The 24,078-nt window shown below is 32.0% G+C and overlaps 1 protein-coding gene across 1 annotated transcript; it reads left to right on the top strand.

Annotated features, from left to right (window-relative positions):
- Nucleotides 1–20,639: 20,639 nt before the first annotated feature.
- Nucleotides 20,640–22,902, top strand: LOC136999025 (golgin subfamily A member 6-like protein 22). Its single transcript, XM_067352421.1, has 3 exons — nucleotides 20,640–20,693; nucleotides 20,813–21,552; nucleotides 21,642–22,902. Exons 1-3 carry the CDS (start codon nucleotides 20,640–20,642, stop codon nucleotides 22,900–22,902), a joined length of 2,055 nt encoding a protein of 684 aa, XP_067208522.1.
- Nucleotides 22,903–24,078: the final 1,176 nt, after the last annotated feature.

Raw genomic sequence — 24,078 nt, 5'->3', positions numbered from 1 at the left:
TTACTTGTATAATTAATATAAATAAACATAATATAGTATTGTCGGTTTTAGGCTTCAATATCACAATAATTTATGCATTAATATATACGCATTTGCATATTGAAAGCTAACTTTTTCACGCATAGAAACATCAAATCAAATAATAAAATCCTGCAATTTATATAGAAACAAATTTGTACTAAACATGTTTAGTGCTGCAGTTTTATATGCAAAGGCACAATGTGAAAGCAAGTACTTGTAGGTTATGATCTCAAAACAAAAAGCAAATCTTTAATAATAATAGACAAAGAACTTGAATCCCATATTAATAACTGTATACTGCACATGTACGAAAAAGAAATAAGGTTGAGAAAGGAGTGTGTACACACAATATTTACCCTTTTGCTAAATTATTTTCTCTTCATTTTGTAAAAAAACACAGATAAACAGAAACTTCAACCGGCCCCAGAATCACTTATTGTGCACGTGTTACATTTCTCACTTTCCCGCTATTACCACAGTAGATCTGTTCTTTTCAGCTGAACTGGCTGCACTAGTTCAGAGTTTATCTCTTTCCTTCTAATATGGAGTAAAAAAGAGACCTAGTGTATACTGTGCTATTACACTGTTACTCATACTGTCTTGTCCAATCCAGAACCCAGAATTGCGCCTGCGCTTCACGTTCGCGCCACGCTACTCAGTTCAAATGCATTCTACATTCTAAATGGCATCAATGGAGTTTTCCTTATTATACGCTCGCAGTGATTATTTGTTACAAGTGCGTGATAGGGTAGGATTCTATCGATGCCATTAGATATACTTTCCATACTTTTGGACGAAATTGCAAACGCAGTAATTAATAATAAAGCAATATTATTAACTATATTTTTCATTGCCTACTTTTTACCTTTATCATTCTATTTGTGTTTGAATATCTTTACATATTGCGATTTTTTCACTTATGATATAACCATCGCATTATTACATCGATAATTACTATAAGTAAAAAGTTTAAAAGTGGAACGAACAAAGTCTGTTTTAATTAAGAAAAACTTAAAAAATAAAATTGTAAATAATAAATTTGGTCTTAAAAAGACGTCTAATTCACGTCCTTTTTATAACGTCATAATTTTGTCTACAATAGGACGTTAAATACACGTCATTTAGAAGACATATGACGTCTTGGACGAAATATGACCTAAAATTGACGTCAATATGACTATGTGTGCTACCTGGGTAGTCTTTAGGAATGACTGCCGAAAGTTTGTTTTGCAAAAATCGAGTACTTTTTGATGCATTAGAAATTAGAAGAAGTAATTTTACTACAATGCTTTCAATTCGAGTACTTTTTGATACATTAGAAGTAATTTTGCATTCAATGGTTGGCAACACTGATCGCGTTATTAACATTTATTGAATTTTATATTAATAATTCAACAAAAATGAACAATCTAAGAATGGAAGTGAATAGAGCGATTAAGGAGCAATCGTTTGGTAGTACCAGATTAAAAAAAAAAAGTTTTAATAAGGGTATTTGCTAATTGTTAATTAGTGACTGTTTTTCATTAATAACTTTATAAGTACTAATTAATTAAGTGGAACAATCATGTATATTGAAACAGCTATTCGAGAGCAATCATTTTATCTTTTTATTTTTTATTTTTATAGTAGTTTCGGTGCTAACTTCCGATTGGTGTCACACGGACCTAGGTCACGGGCATAGTCTGTAGGCTATGCCGATAATGCCATTCTTATTTCTAGTTTTACCGAAATGACTTTCGCTTTCGCGTCGGAGTTCGTCTGGCACTCCAGCATCCTCCCATTAAAGATGCAAATTGATTGGTTATACATTTCTCGATTATACATTCTCGATTTAAAAATCGTGGGCATTGGCCTTTGAAGGCCAATCGAGATCTCGGTCTGAGAAATGTATAATCAATCAATTAGCATTTTAATGAAAAAACGGTAATTCTATTGGCTATATAAACGGTATTTATTGGCTATATATGTATTTTTCGATTCCATTTTTAGCATTGTGGACATTGACCTTAAAATGACAGGATCTTTTTTAGTGTCTACATGTGTACAATCTGATTCCCGATGCACTACAGTTTTTTGCAAAATCATCAAGCATCCCCAAGCTTGCAGTGCCGATGGTACCAAATTGCCGATGCTCGGTTTAGGGCTGGCTCAGGAATGGCCACGGTGCTCGACAGAACGATTGGACCGAGCTTGACCCGATGCTGGGCCGTATCTCGGTTTTGAATCGGCAGATTATTTCTGTTACACTTTGTGCGACGCCTCCAGCTAAATATGTATATATATTTGGCCTTTAGCATATAGTTCAATTTTAATACACATACTATATATTCTGCGATACTTAAAAATTTATACAATTTATTTGACAGTTTTAATTTAAAAATAAATTGCAATAATGCCATATATTAATTAAGTGTTTGTGAAATTATTTTTATTTATTTCAAGAATATGCAAGAATAACAAAAGTTCAACACAAAAATTGAAATTAAATGTGTATCTTATAATTAGTCTTATCATCTTATAATTAGTAATTAGTTTATTCTTTTAAATGAAGTAATGTTATCGAAAAACGAACACCGTGAATCTTTAAATTGATACATTTTGCAGTAATTTCTGTCATTTGAAATGTTTCTGGTATTTCTGCGTGTAAGCCAAGTTTATGAATCCCTATACGTCTCGATTCACATGGATAATCAAATGCATTTTCATCATTTTCAATACGAAATCCAGTTATAAAAAGATCTCTAATATTTTTTGGTGTTTGTTTTTCACGTGAAAAAATAGTTATTATTTTCAAATGGTATCCATTTCGCAAAAAAACAAGATTATCTGGATGAACGGTTCTTATTTTCATGCCTTTCATCTGCACCATTTTATATTCTATATAATCTTGTTTGTAATCAACAAATTGTGCTGTCGGTTCGCATTTTTGTAGCAAAGCATGAGGCTGAATATTTATGTCTGATACAGTTTCCATTTCGGATAAACGGCGACAAATTTGAGACAACGGGCGATTAGGAGCTCGTACCAGACGTTTTATTTTTCCGAGACAATTCTCGAAGGGAAATGCAGTATAATCAGACAAAGGTGCTTTTAAATACTCAACATCGTCAGCAATATGAATCAGATTGTGAATATTAATTACTTGTGAGTCAGTGCCGTACAAAGTTGGCATTAAAGAAACAAAATTTCTCAATAATGTTCTTGTATATTCTACCATGTGAACTGCTAGTTCTGAACTATTCATAATTCGACAGGCAGTGTGTAAAAGTAGAAAGTGCTTATATTTATCATCTGAAAGCACATCTTTAAGAATAAGAGGACCACAATATAAAAGGAAAAATCGAAACTGGGTGGCTTTCCAGTTTGATAAATTTTCATAATCAAACACCTTTCTCTGAAATTCCATTGGAATATAGTTTTTCAATGCAATTAAATGTTCAGTCAGAACATACCTTTTTGCAACACTAATTCTTGAAAGAGGATTTCCGCTTTTCCATTTGAATAGTAAGCACTTGGATACACCACAGTACAATAAGTGCATGTTGTCCAATAGGACTGCACGAACAATATCAAAATGCGGAATAGCGAGTAATGGCGATACTTTGTTTAAAACATGATGATTTTCATCTGCTTTTTCTATGAAAGTATCATGAGTGCGTAAAGCGCAATCCATATTTGGATAAACTCTTCGACTAGAGACAGATACCCCTCGAATGATACACCGTTCGCAAGCATAAAATCCATTATGACTTTTTATGCATTTTATAAATGCACGAGCAGGAGTATCACAAATAAAAGCTTTAATCTTAAAATTGTATGTCGTTCCCTGATTTATGAAGCCATCTCTTGTTAATTGTGCTGCTTTTTCAACAAAATCGTGTAAGAAATCTTCAGTATTCAGTGGTTTTGAATTATCGCAAAACAAACTAACTACAAATGGTTGACAGATATATTCATCACAATGCACTTTCATTAGAATCGGCCAACATTGTTGTAGAGAATTTCTATACAATGGTAAACCATCGATGTTCACCGAAACTTCGATTGTTGATTTTTTAAATATTTTTGATTTGATCCGCATCTTTAGTTGGTTTTGGATTCCAAAGTAAATATAATTGCCATAATCTCGTAAACCTTCCATTACTTGTATGGCATTCTGATTCAGCCGTACAGTGCCGAGAAGATTTTCTGCAGTTGAAGTAAGATTTTGATGTCCATTTTGTCGAAGAATTTGTAAAAGTTCTGTAATCGTTTTATTTTTCAAATTTCCAATGTTATTAATAGCCCAGACTTGTAATTGTTTGGTAAAATCGAGTACCTCATTTGGATCATTAAATCTATAATTTAAAGAGAGAGCATTTTTTTATTTCAATGCATTCAACACAGTTGAAAAATTGCAGTTGAAAAATTTTTTTGTTAATTTAACATAATATGGATATGTTAAATGATGACACTGATATTATGTTAACACAAAATGAATGCAGATTTTATAGTAATTTGAAATAAATTTCGTATAAAATCAACATATTTTAAATGACAAAATTAACTTAGAAATGTGTTATTTTTCATTTCATAGAATATAATCAACATTTTTTTCTGTGAATTTTAACAGATAAATCCTGTCACTAATAATTTGTAACATATCTATTGTGTAAATTAAAAAATACGTCCACATTGTGTTATTTTAACACTTTTTTTAGTTTATAATTTAATGCTTGATTGAGAATTAACATAACAACAATATATTAAATTAACATATAAATGTGTTAAATATTTAACACAAAAGTTTTAACCGAGACTCTTTTTGACAAGAAAACACAAATTTTTCAATTGTGTGACTTATATATTGAGGATATTTTTTGTTAAGAATTTTTGTTTGTATTTTTTTGAAAATGCGTCTTATCTTGAAAAGTTGAGAGTTTTGAAGAAAAGTCAAAAGGAAAAAAATGTGTTCTTTGTGTGTGCACTTGTCTATCAACTGTAATTTTAAAAAATTTTAAAAGCGATTGCAACTAACTCATTCCTCTGGTTATCACTGACATCAATAAGATAATTATTATCTTCATTCGAGTACTCATCATTGGACTCATTATTTTCACTGGACTCATAATCAAAATCTTCGACATTTCTCTCTTCATTGATTTGTCTCTCAATATGTAGGGACTCGCTATCATGAAGAGAAATTTCACTTTCAATTGCATTTGCAATGTTATCTCCCTGTGAAAGTAGCTGGTTATTTACATTTCTTCGAAAAGTTTGATGAAATTAAAAATTTGAAATCAAAATAAATTTTTTATTAACATATTAAAACGATTTATGTACTTCTTGTAAAGGTTGAACAGACCCAAGTGTGGAACTAAAATCCTCATCGTTTTCTTCTAACATAAAACGATGCTTTTTTACGCGATCATACGCACTAAACATAGCGAAAAGTTATTAAACGAAAAAAAACTGAAATTATAATTTGATTGGTAACTTCATGAAATTAGTGGCTCAATTTACTATGTAAAATAATTTATTGGTTAGAAGAAGTTTGTTGTTTTACCGGAGAGATAGAGAGAGAAAGAAAAAAATAAGCGAACTGTTGATAGCAACGACGCATAACTTTTGTTTTATCCGCGCTGTCAATAAGCGGCGTCGCTAATGTGGTGATTTCGCGGTCTCTTCTTTGTCATCGCGAATATCTCATATTGTTCAGTTTCAAGAGGGGGGATACAGTGTTGTTCAATATAGTGCACATAGTGAATTTTTATTTGCATTGTGTTTCTTGCAAAGCATTAAAAATTACGGCGACATAATGAGTCTTCGTCAAAGCACGACTCATGTAGTGGCGTCTTTTTTAAACGCAGATGAAAATGGCAAGAAATCAGTCGATGTCGTTCATAAATCATGGTTGCGCTTCGAGCGAAATAAATGGATATGTACTTTTCCGCCAGAAAAGGATTACCAAAATATTGATGACTGGCTGAAAAATAATGAGGTTCCAAAAGATGATTGGGTCACATCAGAAATTTCGATTGTCAAACAAGCACGTTAGTAGTATATATTATTTTTGTAACATTTTTATTTTATTCAATCTTGTAATAAAATTTTATTTGATCTTTATTTTTAACAATTGGAAAGAAAATATTTGAACTTAATTTTTAAATCAAAAAGTTGTTTAATAACCATTACTAAAACTTGCTCTAATATAGGGGAGAGTTGCTACAATAACTCCACATTAATTTTTACTGCAATTGTTTATTTTTATTACGCATCAGCTATAAAATATTTATTAATTTCTAATAATAGGTAGTTACGAAGACTGTATGAAATATTTAGAAGAGTCCTATAAAACAATAGATATTGAAAGCATACCCGAAACGCTCGATATTGCTGGAAATATGCCACAAGTTTATTCGAACAATGAAAAATGTGAGATTCTTCAATCCGTACCTGCCTTTCCAAATATCCCAAGTATCAATTCTGGCTATACACCTCAGGATCCCGAAATTCGCAGTGGAAAAAAAAAAGAGCCGGCCCTTCAGATTTTTATTTAATGAAAAAATCATTCAAGAAATTTTATAAAGATGGTACAAATCAACAGAATCTTTTCTCTTTAATATAAAATTCATAATATGAACTTTCGTTTTTTAAACATAGATAAATCACCAGTCGATGTTACCAAAGGAAGACTTCCTTTAAACAAGAAACATTTTGGTAAATATGTAAACAAATATTATTTTCTCAATTTTATTGCAAATCAAATACTGTCGATATTTGATTTGTATATGTTTATTTTATTAAAAAATTCTTCTTTTTAACATAGTATCGACACCTTCATCATCAAAAAATACTTCTCCTCGGAAGTCCTCCTGTGGAAGTAATTTTAAAAAGATATGTGCCCCGTCACGTATTGGACCGATTAACCCGAATATCCCACCAATTCATCTCACCAATTTTAGTAGTGATGAAAATTCTCTAGAAGAGATCGATGATGCGAAAAAGCATTGTTCCAACATAAAGAATGATTGTAAATATAAATAGTAACAAAATTAAAAAAAAAACTATAAAAATTAAAAATAACAATTCTATAAAAAAATAAAAAAAACTATAACAAGATAAAAACATAATAAATAAATTATAACAAAATTCGAGCATACAACAGACTGCGATGCATACATGGAGAAAATTTTATATTAAAGATTTCTATGTACGGTAATAGTCGCGGATCATGAAAGAATTATAAAAATTTTTACAATGTTTTTCACATGTAAAACATAGTAAAAAATTTCGGTCCGTGACTTCATAGTCCGCAGTTACTACCATACATAGTAACTTTTGATATAAAATTTTCTCCGTGTACTCACAGACACACTGTAAATTTTTTATATTTGAAAATTTAAATTTAAAAAATGTATAAATATGGAAATCGAAATAATTTTGATGTTAACTTGTATTTATCCTTATATAGCAGTTAATATGGAAGCTAAAGAAGTATCATATGCAACAAAAGCGGATCTTCTTATGTTAGAAGAAAAAATTACAAAACGTATCGAGAAAGCTCATAGAAGTATATTATATACTATTACCGAACACATGAAGAAACTGCACCAACAGTTTAACTCTACACGTCAAATTGATGTAATAACTTTACATCAAGCTGAAGAAATATTTAATGTTGGTCTTCCAGTTTCTACATACGAAGAATTTTGTACATTGGATACTCAATTGACAGACGAAACAAAATTAAAGGCGATGGTTTGTATATTAAAATATTGGCATACGTGCAGTACTTCCAAATGCTATTTACCTTCAGATATCACATATCATTTATATATAATCCAGGAACAATTTATGAATGGATATAATAACGCATCAAACTTGAAAGAAGCCATTTCCTGCATTCTGACTGCACTTTTAAAAAAGAATGTGCAGTTAATGTTCAGTGGCGAAGGACGCGTTACAAAAGGGAACGCGAAGAAAAATTTCAGTGCATGTAATTTATACATGTGTATGCGAGGTAATTTTGTGCTTTTATGTTATTGAAAATTAGAAAAATTCTTTAATTCAAAATTTCGTCCGAGAATTTTTATTCAAATTATTTTAACTTTTTAATTTGTTTGTTTTGCAGATCTTCTTATCGTTGTACATAACAGCACTAATATTACTATTAAATCGCTGACAAGCAAATGGTTGGCTGGCGCTTCAGATCGGGAAGGAGGTAGAAAGGAGCGAAATAATATTTAAAAATAATTTTTATTAAAAATTTGAATTTAAAAAAATTTAAATATTAAAATTTGAAAACTACAAAATAAAAGATTTAAAATATGTAAGTTCAATTTTATTTTATTCTAACTGATTTTAATGACTCAATAATCGATAAAAATTCAAGCTATAATTAAGATTAAAGCTTAAATCGATAAATTATTAGCTTAATGCTAATAATTGGCATCAAATTCGGGCCAATTGTTTCCCAGGATTGGGCGAGTATTGGACCATACTTGACAGCCAATCCTTGGCAAACCATTGGCAAACCATTGGCACGATGTTATCATCCCGAAGCTGGCCCAATACTGGAGCCAAGCTTCAGCCGAGCATCGGCAGTATCGGTGCCAAGCCTGGACCAAGTCTGGACCGATAGTTTATGCAAGCTTGGGTCTTGATTTATCAAATTAACAGGGTGTCATAACGGTATTTCGGTATTAATTATACGTCGATGGGTCGTTTATAAAAAATTCTCTACAAGTCACAGTTGCTTTAAACGCGGCGCATCGGGGCAATAAGGATACATATAAAAGGATCACGGAAACAAAACTTTGCTAGTTCTGTGCGGAATATTGAATAGAGATGCTTAAACACACGATCGTTTACATTGGCGTATTATTGTTATCGACGATATCGTGCAATTTGGCTGAACAGAGTTATGTCACATCGAAACAATGTCTAATACGAACAACGTCTAATACGAAAATTTGTTCCAACCAAACGAATTAGATCAAAATCACAAAAAATGCCAAATATCATAAATGGCATATGAAATCAATCAATTTTATAAATTCACCGCTGTTACCTATAATCTTCGCTCAATCGGAATACTTGCCACATGAACAATGTAAAGAAGATGCGCTACGATTTTTAAACGAATTACAACGTGGTACACTATGGGCTGTGCAAAGTAAGTACATCAAAAATTGATACTTATGAAATTAAAAAGAGTACAAATACGTCCAGGATAAACTTTTTTAATGAAATTTTTAATTAATAAAAGCAATTTAAGAATAAAAAAAAACTAGAATACTAGAATTTTATTATCTACTTAGAATTTTATTAAAAAATATCACTGTTAAAAATAAAAAAAATTGTTTAATTCACAAAGATATCCATAGAAGTGTCTCTCTTGTGGCAGTTTATTATATTTCCATTTTTTTATTAAGATTTTGACTATTTTATTCAGACTTGTATATTTAATTTAGCATATTTTATATTTGAATCTTTGCAGTAATTATTAACGATCAATATTCTAAAATCTAAAATGGGAATTTTATCCAAGATTTAATTATTACATTATATCGTATAAAATTGCTTTACTGTATGACGCTTCATCAAAGTATCCGAGTGGCATATTGTACAGTCATACAAGACATTTGGGTAACTTTGACGAATGTTACAATTTGCAAGTTGACATTAGAAGAAAAGATACATTGGCCGGCAAAATCACTGGGAAATACTGTTTAGTCGATCTTCTGCATGAAAAAAAATATACTAATGAAAAAAAATATATTAATGAATTCCAAGAAATCAGTCATGTTCGACTTTGATCCGAACGAATCTGTTTGGGAAGCGATACAGGTATAATATCATAAATACACCTGTCCCTTGATTTATATTTATTTTATTAATATTAGAATAAAAGTATAATAAAAGTACAGAAAAACAAATTTTAATTTTACTCTTTGTCAATGTCACTGCTGGATTCTAAAACAATAAATGCGCAGCGCGCATTGAGATGATCAGTCAGCATCACAGAAAAGTAATGAAAATTTACATGTTTTTTTTAAGAATAGATACAATAAAAAAATAACATTTTTAATTGCATAAATTTATCGCAAAAAACTGTGTATAAAATATATTGCATCAAGTGACTGATTAATAATCGCGTATAAAAAATGCAGCATAAATCGAGAGACTGGTATACGCAAATTATTTTTTAAGTCTTCTCTTTTACTCAAGAAAAGTGTGCCACATTAAATTTACTTGGTTTTTTATGGTAATGTTTTTTTATGCGCATAGGAAAAAGGAAATTTTTTCCGTATTCGTCGATATCACTTACAATTAGCTCTGTGCGTACCATCCAGCTGCAAGGCAAAAGACGTAGAAATGGCTTTAAAAAAATCTCAACAAATCAATACATATAACTATATTAAAATTTATATCGCTGTCCAATCAAGATTTTGTCAAACGATTGAAGAAGGGCCAAGATTTACTGCTGCTGCAAAAATATACTGGTGATTATTATTGAAGAAGCAATTATTACGTATTTATAACATTAAAAAAATATATTTATATTAATTATAACTTTTCAAAAAAATCTAAGCTTTAGTTTTTATGAAATTGAATAAAAATATTCTGAATGCGCAAATTTAATGTTGATAAATTATATAAAAATAATTCGAAATAATATTAATAATATTTCAATAATCTTTTCTAGCACCATACTATTGGGTTGGCTGAGTTTTATAATCAGCAGTACTTGGTATAATGTTAAAGTCATTAACGAGAAAGAGCACATATCAACATTCCAAAATGTGATACTTCATTTCTCAGCTCGAAAAAAATTTTAAGAGTATTTTCCAGATAGATAACTCGCATCCGGAATTAAAGAGCTTGTACATTATACGATTCGCCTCATCGATGTTTGTATTGTATCTACATTACGCAATACGCTACTTATTCACTCCAACAATTAATTTGGAATATTATGTAAAGGTAAATATTGCAATTTTGTTTAAATATAATAGAAATAATATGATAAATGTATATCATTAATAATTTTTTTATGAAAACAATTTAAGCAACTATATAGCATTTCATATTATAGTTTATAATATAAAATCAATGTTATATTCTGTGAAATAATATAAAGATTAATTATATAATAATATCTCATGCATTTAACTCTTATTTTAATCGTCTTCAATTTCTTAGTCTTTAAATATTTTCAAAAACGTGCTTGTTTAATTTTTGAAACACATCCTTATTTATGATTGAAGTTTAATCTACAAATTTAATAATATTTTTTGTAGAAATTCTCTGGACCGATATCTATGCTTTATATGAATGAAAGTATTATAACAGATATATTCTTTATACTAGCCGGTCTGTTACTCGCGCATAGTTTATCAAGGACTTTAGATCAAAAGAAGCGATTCAATTTTATCAATAATATTTTATCCAGATATTTAAGGTAAACACAAAAAAAACCACGCAATTATTTTGACTACTTTTTAATCTAAAATTGAAATCTCCACAAATATGCAAATGTATTATAATCTTAATACCCAAAAGCTAATTGTGAAACGTATCTACAAAAGTACAATGGTAAAAATATATCTCGATTTATAAATTGGCAGATTAACTCCACCCTACGCTATAATTCTGTTCTTTTTCGTTTGGATCTTTCCGCTTCTTAATTCGGGACCTTTTTTTGGAAACGAGAAGTTGAAAAAGAAGCTGCAAAATGTGCCGCTAATTGGTGGGCAAATCTATTATACATCCATAATTATGTAAAACCATTAGAATTGGTAAGAAACATACATTTAAATTTATTAATATATTGGATTGGTAGAAAAGTAATTTTGTTTTCAAAGTTACCAATTTTGATTTAAGGAATTTTGTTTTGGCAGTTTTTATTTAAGTGATAAACGTAAGTCTGGCGAATCGTCGGTGATTTTCAATAGTGACAGAAAACTCATAGCTTGAATAATTATTGCACAACATTAAACATTTACACAAGATTTAAAATTGATTTGGAAGATAAATTACTATTAAATTACTTTTTACCAATCGAACACACATACATTGTTTGTTAGCGTTACATTTCTATTTCTTCTGATTTTTGTTTCAATGTATGTACCATACGTGGCATTTGTCTGTCGATTTTTATTTGTTCATTTTGAGTCAATTTGTGATCTACATGTTTTGGCGTATGCCACGCAAAATTGGATATCTTTTTCTCGGAACGCTCACAATCGTCGGCAGTATTATACCATTTATTGCAACATACTTGTATAATGTATCGCCAATCTTTCGTATCACACCAGTGCCGTTCATACCGTATGGCGACACATCAATTTTGGAAGACGCGCTTTACGCATTTTTTTACAGATTATTACCATCACTGTGCCTCTCTCTTACAATAATTCTACTATCCGTCGGCAGTCATATAGGTATATTATGATTTAATTTAGTAACTAATTATATTTTGCAAATTTAAACTCTATTGTTGCAATCACGACAATTAAATTAGTTTGAGAAATTATAGTATATATTTGTTGAGTATTCAATCTTAAAATTATCTTAAGATAAAACAGCACCCTACGTTTAATATTCTGTGCATATGAATTAATGCTGATACATTTTGATCATTAAATATGTACATACATTTGCATTTAAAAACATTGTATATAGATTGCCTTAAAATTGAATACTCAACAAATATATACTATAATTTCTCAAACTAATTTAATTGTCGTGATTGCAACAATAGAGTTTTAATTTGCAAAATATAATTAGTTACTAAATTAAATCATAATATACTTATATGACTGCCGACGGATAGTAGAATTATTGTAAGAGAGAGGCACAATGAAGGTAATAATCTGTAAAAAAATGCGTAAAGCGCGTCTTCCAAAATTGATGTGTCGCCATACGGTATAAAGAATTTGTACGACCATAATTGAAATGCGATGTACACAGTCACAGGCAATGGTAGAATTAACACATGCAACCAAAATTGTAAAATGATCGTAGCTATAAAATGCGATGTGAATTGTAAATATAAAATAATATGAGTTACGCACCTTCGGCATTTGCCATTTTATTTGTTTATGGTCGTGAAGTATTGCACCTATGATTATCCCAATAAGATATGCAGAGAAGCAAATATGAATTTAATAATTAATAATAAAGTAGGCTAACTAATTATTTGTGCTATAATGCTTAAATTCCTCAGTGTTTACAAAAGAACAACTTGCTCATTTATAACTTGTGTGACTATATATATCCTCAGCATACAATAAATCTTATTAGCCCGAAATTTAAAATTTAACTTAAATTGAAATTCTTTTTATGAACATGAAGGAATATTTGAGCAGTTTTATCAACTCGCTTATTATAATTAATATTATTTTAAGTATACTGTTTATATAATGCAATTACAAAATAATCTGTCTATACGTACTATTTGGCGCTCGCTAATATTCGCTCATTTTGTAAATAGAATTTAGCATTTAAGAATGGTATAGTATATCGTCGAGTTATTTGTGTTGCATTTTGTTGCTTATATTCAATTGTTTAAAGTTGCTTATTAATTAAATTACTTTTGTTAATAATCTCGTTGGTTGACGGCGATCTGGTAACGCACCTTTACATTCGCGGCTCACCGTGACGTGCTGCCCTCCGTCAATCAGCGAGGATATCTCCAAAATCATTTTGGGGGAACATACTACTGCCGCGCACTTGTTTTCCAGTAAGATACAGGCGCTAGTACGAGACACACTGTCAGTCGCTCGAGACAGGCAAACATATTCATTTTGCGGAGCGATCTCGCCGTCTACAGTCGGACGTCCGTCGTTGCCTAATGACATAACGCAAAAGCATTGGGAAAAATAGAAGCACCTCGCATGTCTTTGCACCTTGCACGCCTAGCATAATTGCATGCTGCTACGATCTGTGGATTGACTAGATCATGGGCCTGGGCTCCACCGATTGACGGGCCGTTCACGAATCAGGAAGTCGCTCCGGCACACGGTGAGTCGCTTGATCTTGCTCGCATGAATAAATTATCTCTTAATAATTGAATGATTAGACCGTTGCTTTCGTACGACGGCATTTGTTACGATATCGCCGTCGCCTTCGCAACAACTTTCGCGTAATTATTCGCTACGGCGGGAACGTTATACCCCCGCCGAACACGTACCAACGGTTATTTTGATTATTTTGTAATTGCATTATATAACATATAAGATTATATAATATTATATTATTATGTAATATATAAGATTATATAAAATGTTATATTATTTATTATGTTATATATATTATATTTATGGCAGATTTATGTTGTATATTTATTGTTGTACTTTAATCTATTTTATCTATTATTGCAAATTTTTATATAATATCAATTACGTGTCTATCTGTGCATTTTTGCGTTAGCTCTAATAAAAATTTCTTTTCTTAATTTTAATTTTTAAAGCTTTTATTTATTTGTATTTATTGCCGTATCCACATTTACTTCTTTATTTTATCTATTTTGATATTTTTACTTACTTTGAATTCAAACGTTTGTATCAAAGTTGCCAGGATGATTCTCATAGTAATAAAAACATTTTTTATGTACATCTTATTCTAATAGAAAATAAGCGTTATTTTTCTGTTTATTTGATCTACATCATATACTCCAACTCTATATGCCGTGTTGCCAAACCTGATTTGAAATGAAGGTAGAAAAACACTTGCTAGTACATTCACAAGGTGCAATACTTCTAAAATAGTGTAAGAAAATTAGGAGACGAATTGCCAATAGTCGGTAAAGATGGTAAAGTAGCCTAATTAGGAACGATTAGGAACGTAGCGAAATTAAGTAAAAAAGGGGACACTGGCCACTGGACAGTGCCTGGCAAATTTTGATTGGTTGAGAATAGAAAAAAGCTTCGAGAAAGTTCGAAGGAAAAGAGGATAAAAGAGAGATAGCGAAGTACGCGGGATCTTTTAGTAAACATTAGTTGAATTAGTAAGTGAATATAATAAAGTGGTGAACGCACGGAAAAAAAAGATATTCTTATTTTAAAAATATCTATATTTTTAACATAAAAATTTTGAAATGAGATTATATTGCTTTAAACGAAGAAAACTGGCTTGAATGAAGTCATTTTATATAGTTCAACCAAAAAAAAAATATTTTTATTATTTAAGAATAATTTTCTTGAATGGAAAAGAAAAAATGTTAGATAAAAAATAACATATTTTTTAAATAAAAAATTATAATTTTCTTAGAGTAAAATTAAATAATTTCTATTTAACTATATCTTATTCTTAAAGAAAACTTAAAAAAATGTTAGATCAAATGTAACATTTTTAAATTATAGATTGTGTCCTGCACAGTGCTGCATATGCATGTTTTCACTTGTTTCGGACTCGAGAACCGTCGTTTACAATACTATGCATCACTACGTGGCCGTGAACGATCGTGAATTGTGAGATTGTGAAATTTTGTGCAATGGAGAATTTATGCAAGAATGGGGATTAGAAAATCTAATTGCTATTTTCAAAGGTAAGTGTTACACATCTGATACAATATATAAATTTTTGTTTGTTATTTTGCACTCTACAGCTAAAAATTTAATCTTAATTATCAATCATACCTTAACCTTGACATGTTGTATAAGTAAAAATACTTTTTTCCTAAAAAGTTATTTAACTTCCTAAAAAGTTATGGCCGACTTTTTTTATTACGCTGAAATTCATAATTATTAATATTTTTCTTTAATTTAACTTTTCATAATTTATTATAGAAAATAATGTAAACATGGAAAATGTAATAGGTATTACGGATGATCATCTTAAAGAATTAAAAATGTCCATAGGTCATCGAATAATTTTTGAAAATAAAACTTTATAAAAAAAATAAAATTTTATAAAAAAAAAAAGATAGAAGAAAATCGAGAGGGGTTTAACTGCCTACATTCCCATTTGCCAACAGCTTCGTTTGCCCACAACATTTTGCCGACAGCTTCAATTGCCGACATTCCTGATTGCCTACAGAGCGATTACTTACAAGCATTATTGCGCACATTTAAAAATTAAAAATACAAACGTACGTTTGCACACAAGACATTATTGCACACATACACATTGCACACATGACATTATTGCGCACATACACATTGCACACATAATATTGGCAAATGGAAATGTAGGCAGTTGAGACCCTTTCCTCAGTTCATTAGCTCAATTAAGAAAGAATGACAACAAGAACATAGTGTTATTATTTCTGTATTTTGCACATTTTCTGGTTAGCAAAAATTAAGGATAGCGTTTGATTATCGAATATATTTAATATTATTTTCTGTTATTACGATTAGATCAAATAGTTTATAAAAATGCAGAATAAATTCATCAATTGATATTACAATAAATAGTACTTGTAAATTTTTTTATAAATTATATGAAGAAACCATATCATATTTGTTTTCAAATGCTATTTTATTTATAAGGAATTTTTTATTTATAAGGATTTTTATCATGATTAATCTTGAAGACATGAGTGTTGTCTGGTTATATTATATAACACAGTTCTCGAACAAATACAACTGGAAGATTTAAGAATTGACATGTTTTACTGACAATTAATGTATTACTTTTGGTGATCTCTACAGAAGTTATTATAATAAATTTAAGTATAAAATATAAAAAAAGCACGATCAACAAATTTTATAAGAAAATGAAATAGAAATAAAATATTTGTAAATGCACTTAAATAAATCGTCGATAGTTTAATGATTACAGAAAAGTCGATAATTAATTTATAAAATTGTTTTATTTTATAAACTTATAAACATAATTTAAAATTAAAAAAAAATACACTTAAACAAAATTTATTAACGTATTTAATAAATTTTAAAAGTGTAACTTTCTTATCTATGTGATTATACATTACAGAATTTTCAAGCTAAGCGGAAATATCACAAATTTTATTTTTCTTGTTACGTCAATATAACGAACTTTAGGGATCATGTAAAAAAAAAAACATGTAGATATATATATAATCGCGAAGAAGCACGAGAACACACATCTCTATGTATCTATTTCACGTATTATGCTCCATATTTTTCACAATGTCGTCTCTGTAAAAAAACTGTTGAATGTATTGAAGAATTTTCAACAGAACACTTGAATGAACATCTTCGGGAGTTTTTTTTTAACACAGTTTTATAAACATATTTATAATTTATAATCGTTAAACAAATTATACGTCAGGAATAATTATACGTAAAAGAACATGCCACTTTTCTTGTGTACTTCAAATTATTTGAATCGTCAAAATTAATAATGCCATTATAGTTGGTTGTGATGCTTCTTGAACGTCGTTATCATCGTTTCATTGTCAAACTCTGGATAAACTTATGTAAATTTTAATATTTATTAAAACTAAATTGTCTGGTTATTGCTCTTCTCATTAAATATTTATTAAATTAAATGCAATTCAAAAAAAGTAATAAATTAATTATACATAAAAATATTAACAGTAATATCAATAAAACGTATTGTCACCTGTTTTCTTCAGTTTCGTTGGCTTCTATGCGTTCTCTGTGTACTTGTCAGCCTGTTCGGATGTATAGTTGCAATGTGACGATCAAAATACCATAACGGAATGTTAAAAGATATTCTACTTTTCGGACAATGAATACATTGCACTTCAAAATCACTTCTTTGTGTGCAGTATTTCCATTCCCAGCCACTCTTGTCAAATAATGTGTTGAAAAAGAACTCCGGAGGATGCTCGTTCAAGTATTTGTTTAAAATTCTTCATTACACTCAACAGGTTTTTTACAGAAACGGCATTGTAAGAAATATGGAACATAATACGAAAAATACTTCCATGTAGTGTGTGTTTTCGTGCTTCTTTGTGATTGTATGTACCTACATGCTTTTCTTTTACGTGTTTACTAAAGTTTGTTATATTGACGTAACAAAATTGAAATTTGCAAGATTGGCACGTTGCTTGAAAATCCTGTAATGTATAATTTTGTTGCAGTTTTTCCATGCCTTTCTTTGAATATTCCATTGCAATTCTTCCGGATGACTTCCAATTATATGATTAGACACACAAGGAAAAATAGTAATAGTTATGATTTGGCAACCAATAGTGCATTTGAACTTTCTCGTGCCATCAGTTTGTATAAAATATTTTATTATCCAATGGTCATTTATGAAATTATGTCGTTCCTAATGTAAATTTTCCTTGTACATCGCATATTTTATAATTTTACGCAATGTTATAGAAATAACAAACTTAACAAAATTGTATAATTCAAAAATGTTGCTGATAATAGTAAAATAGTAAAATAACTAATATTAAAAAGACAATGTAAATTTAACAATAACAGGTATATCACATTAGAATAAAATTTAGAAAAATCAATTCTGATAATTACAACACATAATTAATTCTCTAACATCTCTATTCAATTTGCAATTTTCTAACATAGTTTATAAAATTTATAGAGATTCTCATCCACCATAAAAATATAGCGTATAACATTTTATATGGCATCTACACGTCAGCCGAATAGAGGTAATTAGATTACTTTCAGCTTTATCTCTCCATTCAATATATATTCTTTCAAAAATAATATCTTTTTTCAGCTGGTTGAAGTTTGGAACGTTCCTGGAGCGATTTTTTAAAAATGATTTGTCATTCTTCTCCTTTTGCAGGGAGGAAGTTTCGAGACCCACAAACAAAGTACAAAAAAGACCGATCCGATACATGCGTCGAAAGACACCTTCATACTCAAAAAAACCTTTCCCCAAAATCACTTAAAAAATTCTCTTCGTGTCTTCCAACGCATGTATCGGATCGGTCTCTTATGTATGTCGTGTGAGGGCCTCGGAACTTTCTCTGTGCAGAAAGAGAAGAGCGACAAATCATTTTTAAAAAATCGCTCCAGAAACGTTCCAAACTTCAACCAGCTCTTCTTTCGTCAGATCTCAAGCGAATTTATATCACGACTAGCGAAAAATCACGTTGTTATTAAATTGATGCAAGGAAATTGTTGTATTTCCACTACTTCCTTTTTTTTTTTTTTTTTTTAATATACTTTTATAATAAATATCAAAAATCTTACTTCTTCTATCGAGGTAGAAAGAATATTAAAGTTAATAGTGACTATTTTAATTCATAAAAATTAATTATAAAAATTGAGCAATTTATAATTTGTTTCTAATTCTCAGCATTTGACAAAAACGATAAACCTTATGCACCAACCTAATAATGCTAAAAAAAAAAAACTATGCTACTCGCGAATCACGCCAATTTGACGAGTTTTTCTTAGTATTTATTATAACGCAGCAGAGCTAACACGCGGAGCTGTATTAACGGGCGACAGAGGACTTCCATGGACCTCCAAATCTGTTGTTGTGGATGGTTCACAGAATGAAATACACCATCCCAAGTCAATTGAAATACTTAGTAGGTTTATTATAAGTCAAATCTTGGTTAGACAGAACAGCGTTGATATAAATGTGAAAACAGAAAAAAGGCTAAAGCGTAAGTCTCTGTAAGCATGCGCATTTACAATGGCGCAACCAATGAGCAAGCAGCAAGTGGAAAAAGAAAAGTAACATGCAACTTACAGATAAATACATAAAAACGGAACAGAAGGATACACTTTAATCTTATAGCAAAAAATCAAGATTTCTTGATTAGAAATTAAGAAATTGTAGTAAATACCCGTTTAGTCCATAAAGTATGGTAAAACGAGTAGCCGTTAGTCGCGAATAAAACGTTTCAACTTTTGGTATTGCAATGGTTTCATTGAGAACGATAATAGCTAATAATCCGTCATAAGTGGAATTTTTATCTTTTACACCCAAGCCGTTTACGATTACTCTCACTGGCTTCAATCTAAAAATTAAAAATATTTTCTAGTTACCCATACAGCACCGATAAATTGCAGATACATTGCATAAACCTTGCTCGGAAATATTGCAATATTGCAAATTGATTGTACAATATAAATGTAATATGTATGCAATATCACAGCAACGTAAGAATGTCCGCTTTTAGTAAGATTGCGCTACAATATCACAGCTATATTGCATCGCAATGTATATGCAACAATAGATAAAAATAGTCTTTTTGTTATTGTTAAATAAAATTTAAAGTTAGAAAACACTTTTGTGATTTAAATACAAACAATTTTAATAAATATTTTAATATATATTTTATTTTAATTAATATTATTACATGTTTATGCTTTTATTTATATATCATAATAATTATATATATTTATATTTGGTATTGGGAGACTTCCGTTTCCGGTGCAATAGAGTGAGCACGTGGAGTAGAGCAAAGTTTTTGGGGTGACGTGAGAAGCGAGAGGAGAGCAGAAGGAGGGGTGAGAGTGAGTGAAAGAGAGAGTGGAGGTGAGAGAGAGAGTGTGTGAGTGAGGGGAGTACGGGGCGGAGCAGGGAGAAAAGGAAAGGGCAAGGAAAAAGGCGACGGGTTGACAGGCATAGGACAGGCATAGAATATAGGATATTGAGACGGGCACAAACGGGATAAGAAAAGAGAGCAAAGAGTGTATAGAAAATAGAAAGTAATAGAAGTAGGGGACTGGTAGCGACACAGCGAGATGGAGAAGAAATGGGAAATGGCTGAAGGAATAAGAGAAGCGAGAAAGGGGAGAGTGAGATGCGGGAGTCATGGATGTATAGAGGAGATGTGGAAAAGGAAGAGGGAGGAGGCATGGGAAAAGGAGGAAGGGGAAGAGAAAAAGATTTTTATTAAAAGTAAAAAAACAATTAGATCACCGGGAAAAAAGAGGAAAAGAAAGAAGGAGAACAGAGGGAGATAGAGAAGGGAGAGGAGGAGATAAGGAAATGGAAAGGGGAAATGGAGGGGGTGATGAAGGAGGTGATGAGAATAGGGCTGGAGGATTGGAAGGAGGAAATGAGACAGATGAAAGAGGAAATGAAGGAGGGTATAAAAGATATAAAAAGAGAGATGAAAGAGTTTAGAGAGAGGGAGAAGGGATGGAAGGAGGAGAGAAAAGAGATGAAAAAGCAGATAAGGGGATTGGAGAGGAGAATAAAGGAGATGGAGGGAGGGGGAGAAAAGAAGAGGGAGGGGAAAAGAAAAGAAGGGAAGGGAGAAGAAGAAATGAAACTAAGACTGAAAGAGATAGAAAAGAAAATGGAAAGGAAAGAGAGGGAAGAGAGGAGAAAAAAGTTAGTAATAAAAGGGATAGAGGTGAAGGAAGGGAAAAGGAAGGAAGCGGTAGAGGGGTTAATGAAGGATATAGGAGCAGAAGTAAAGATAGAGGAGACATGGAAGATAGCGGAGGACAGGGATAAAGGAAGAGAGATAGTGGGGATAAGGATAGAGAGTGAGGAGAAAAGAAGGGAGATATGGGAGAAGAAGAAGACATTAAGGGGTAGAAAAGAAAGGATAGTAGAGGACTGGACATGGAAGGAAAGGAGAATGAGATGGAAATTAGAGGAGAGGGCCCGAGAAGAGGAAAGGAAGGGGAAAAATGTATGGGTAAGGTATGGGAGAATAAGAATAGATGGACAGTGGTGGAAGTGGGATGAAGAAGAGGAGGTATTAAGAGATGGAAAGGGTAACATAAAAGTAGGAGGACAGGGGGAAGGGTGGAGGGAGGAGGAGGGGAGCACAGGATAGAGGAAAGAAGGGAAAGGGATAAAAAGGGAAAGCGGGAGGAAGCGGAGGAGAAGGAGTGGAGAATAGGGTTCTGGAATGTGGCAGAAGTGAGAAATAAAGATAAAGAATTCTGGGAAGGATTAAAGAATTGGCAGGTAATAATACTAGTAGAAACATGGATGGACAAGAAAGGGTGGAGGGTGGTGAAAGAAAAGTTACCAAGAGGCTACGAATGGGGAGTACAAGTAGCCGAAAAGAAGAATAAAAAAGGAAGGGCGATGGGGGGAATAATAATGGGAATAAAAAAGGAGATGATGGAAAAAGGAAAAAAAATAGAAATGGAAAGAGAAGGGCTGATAATAGGAAGAATAAGAAAGGGGAAACAGAAATGGAGGGTAGTGGGGGTATACGTTAATGGGAATATGGAGGAGATGCTACAGAGCATCGAACAGTGGGTGGGGGAGAAGGAGATGGAGGTAAACACAATAATTGGGGGGGATTTTAATGCAAGAACGGGGGTAGAGGAAAGAGGTATAGAAATAGGAGAAGAGGGGGAGGATGGAATAGGGAGGGGGGAAGGAAGGAGAAGAAAATCAAAGGATAAGAAAATTAATAGAGAAGGAAGAGTAATGGTGGAGTTCCTGGAGGAAAGAGGGTGTGGAATACTGAATGGATGCACAGAGGGAGAGGAGGAAGGGGAGTTCACGTTTACAGGAGGAAAAGGGAACACGGTGATAGATTATGTAATAGCAGATGAAGACACGAGAGAAAAAATAAAAAGTTTAAGAATAGGGGACAGAATAGACTCAGACCATCAACCATTGGAGGTATGGGTGAAAGGGGAGAGACAAGGAAAAAAAGGGAGGAGGAACGGGAGCAGGGGAGAAGGAAGAATATGGAGAGGAGTGTGGAATGAAGAGGGGTGCAAAGCATTCAAACAAAGGATGGAGGGGATAAAATTGGGGGAGAAAGAAATAGGAGTAGATTGGGAAGGGATGGAGAGGGAAATAAAAGAGGCGATAAGGGAAGTAGAGAAGGACTTAGGGAAAGAAAAGGGGAAGAAGGGAGGATGGTGGGACAGAGATTGTGAAGAGAAGAAGAAGGAGGTAAGAAGGGAACTAGGAGGATGGAGAAGTAAAGGGGGAGAAGGAAAGGAGAACAAAGAAAAAAAAAAGAATATAAGGAATTATGTGAAAGGAAGAGGAAGGAAGAAAATGAAAAGTGGGAAAAAATAGCAAGGGAGGTAAAAAGGAAAAGTGAAGTATGAGAAATAATAAATAGAGAGAGGAAAAGAAGGGTAAGGATAAATGATGGGATAGGGATGGAGGAATGGAAGGAGTACTTTATGAGGTTATTAGGGGGGGCAGAAAGGAAAGAAGTAAAAAGAAATGGAAGAAGGAAAAAAGAGGAGGGGGATGAGGAAAAAGAGATTAGCAAGAAGGAAATAAAGAAAGCGATAAAAAGGCTAAGAAATGGGAAGACGATGGGGGCAGATGGGATACCAGGAGAAGCTTGGAAATATGGTGGGGAGGAAGTGGAGGAGTGGGTTTGGAAATGGTGTAACAGGGTGTGGAAAGGGGAAGGATGGCCGGAGAACTGGAAGGAGGGAGTAGTGGTGCCAATAGTGAAGAAGGGGAATGGAGAGAGAGTGGAAGAATACAGAGGGGTGACACTAATGTCATCGTGTTATAAAATATACGCGATAACATTGGCAGAAAGGTTGAGGAGGGAAGTGGAGGAAAAGGAGATAGTGCCGGAGAATCAGACAGGTTTCAGGAAAGGGATGGGGACATTAGATAATATTTATATAATGAATTACATGGTAAACAGGCAGTTAGGGAAAGAGAAAGGGAAAATGACGGCATTATTTATAGACCTTAAGGCAGCGTTTGATTCTGTAGATAGGGGAGTATTGGTGGGGGCAATGAGAGAGAGAGGAGTAAGGGAGGGACTGGTGGAGAGGGTAGAAGAGGTGTTAAAGGAAACGAAAAGCAAAGTAAGGGTAGGAAGGGAGGTGGGGGAGAATTTTTGGACGGCGAGAGGAGTGAGACAGGGATGCCCATTAAGCCCATTATTATTTAATATAATGTTAGCGGATATAGAGGAGGAAATAGGAAAGATGAAACGGGGGAGAGTTAAAATAAGAGAGAATAAGATATACTCATTAGCGTATGCAGACGACATGGTGTTGGTGGCGGAGGAGGAGGAGGAGATGAGGGGCATGATGGAGAGACTAAAGAGATACCTAGAGATACCTAGAGAGGAAAAAATTAGAATTAAACACAGAAAAAACAAAGATAATGAGATTTAGGAAGGGAGGAGGAAGATGGAAAAAAAAGATATGGAAATGGAAAGGGAAGGCAATTGAGGAGGTGAAAGAATTTAGTTACTTGGGGTATAAAATACAAAGG

Source organism: Linepithema humile, chromosome 3 (genome assembly GCF_040581485.1).
Source record: "Linepithema humile isolate Giens D197 chromosome 3, Lhum_UNIL_v1.0, whole genome shotgun sequence".
Taxonomy (NCBI): Eukaryota; Metazoa; Arthropoda; class Insecta; order Hymenoptera; family Formicidae; genus Linepithema; species Linepithema humile.
Note: the sequence above shows the minus strand (reverse complement) of the source record. Positions and strands in the feature narration are given on the sequence as shown.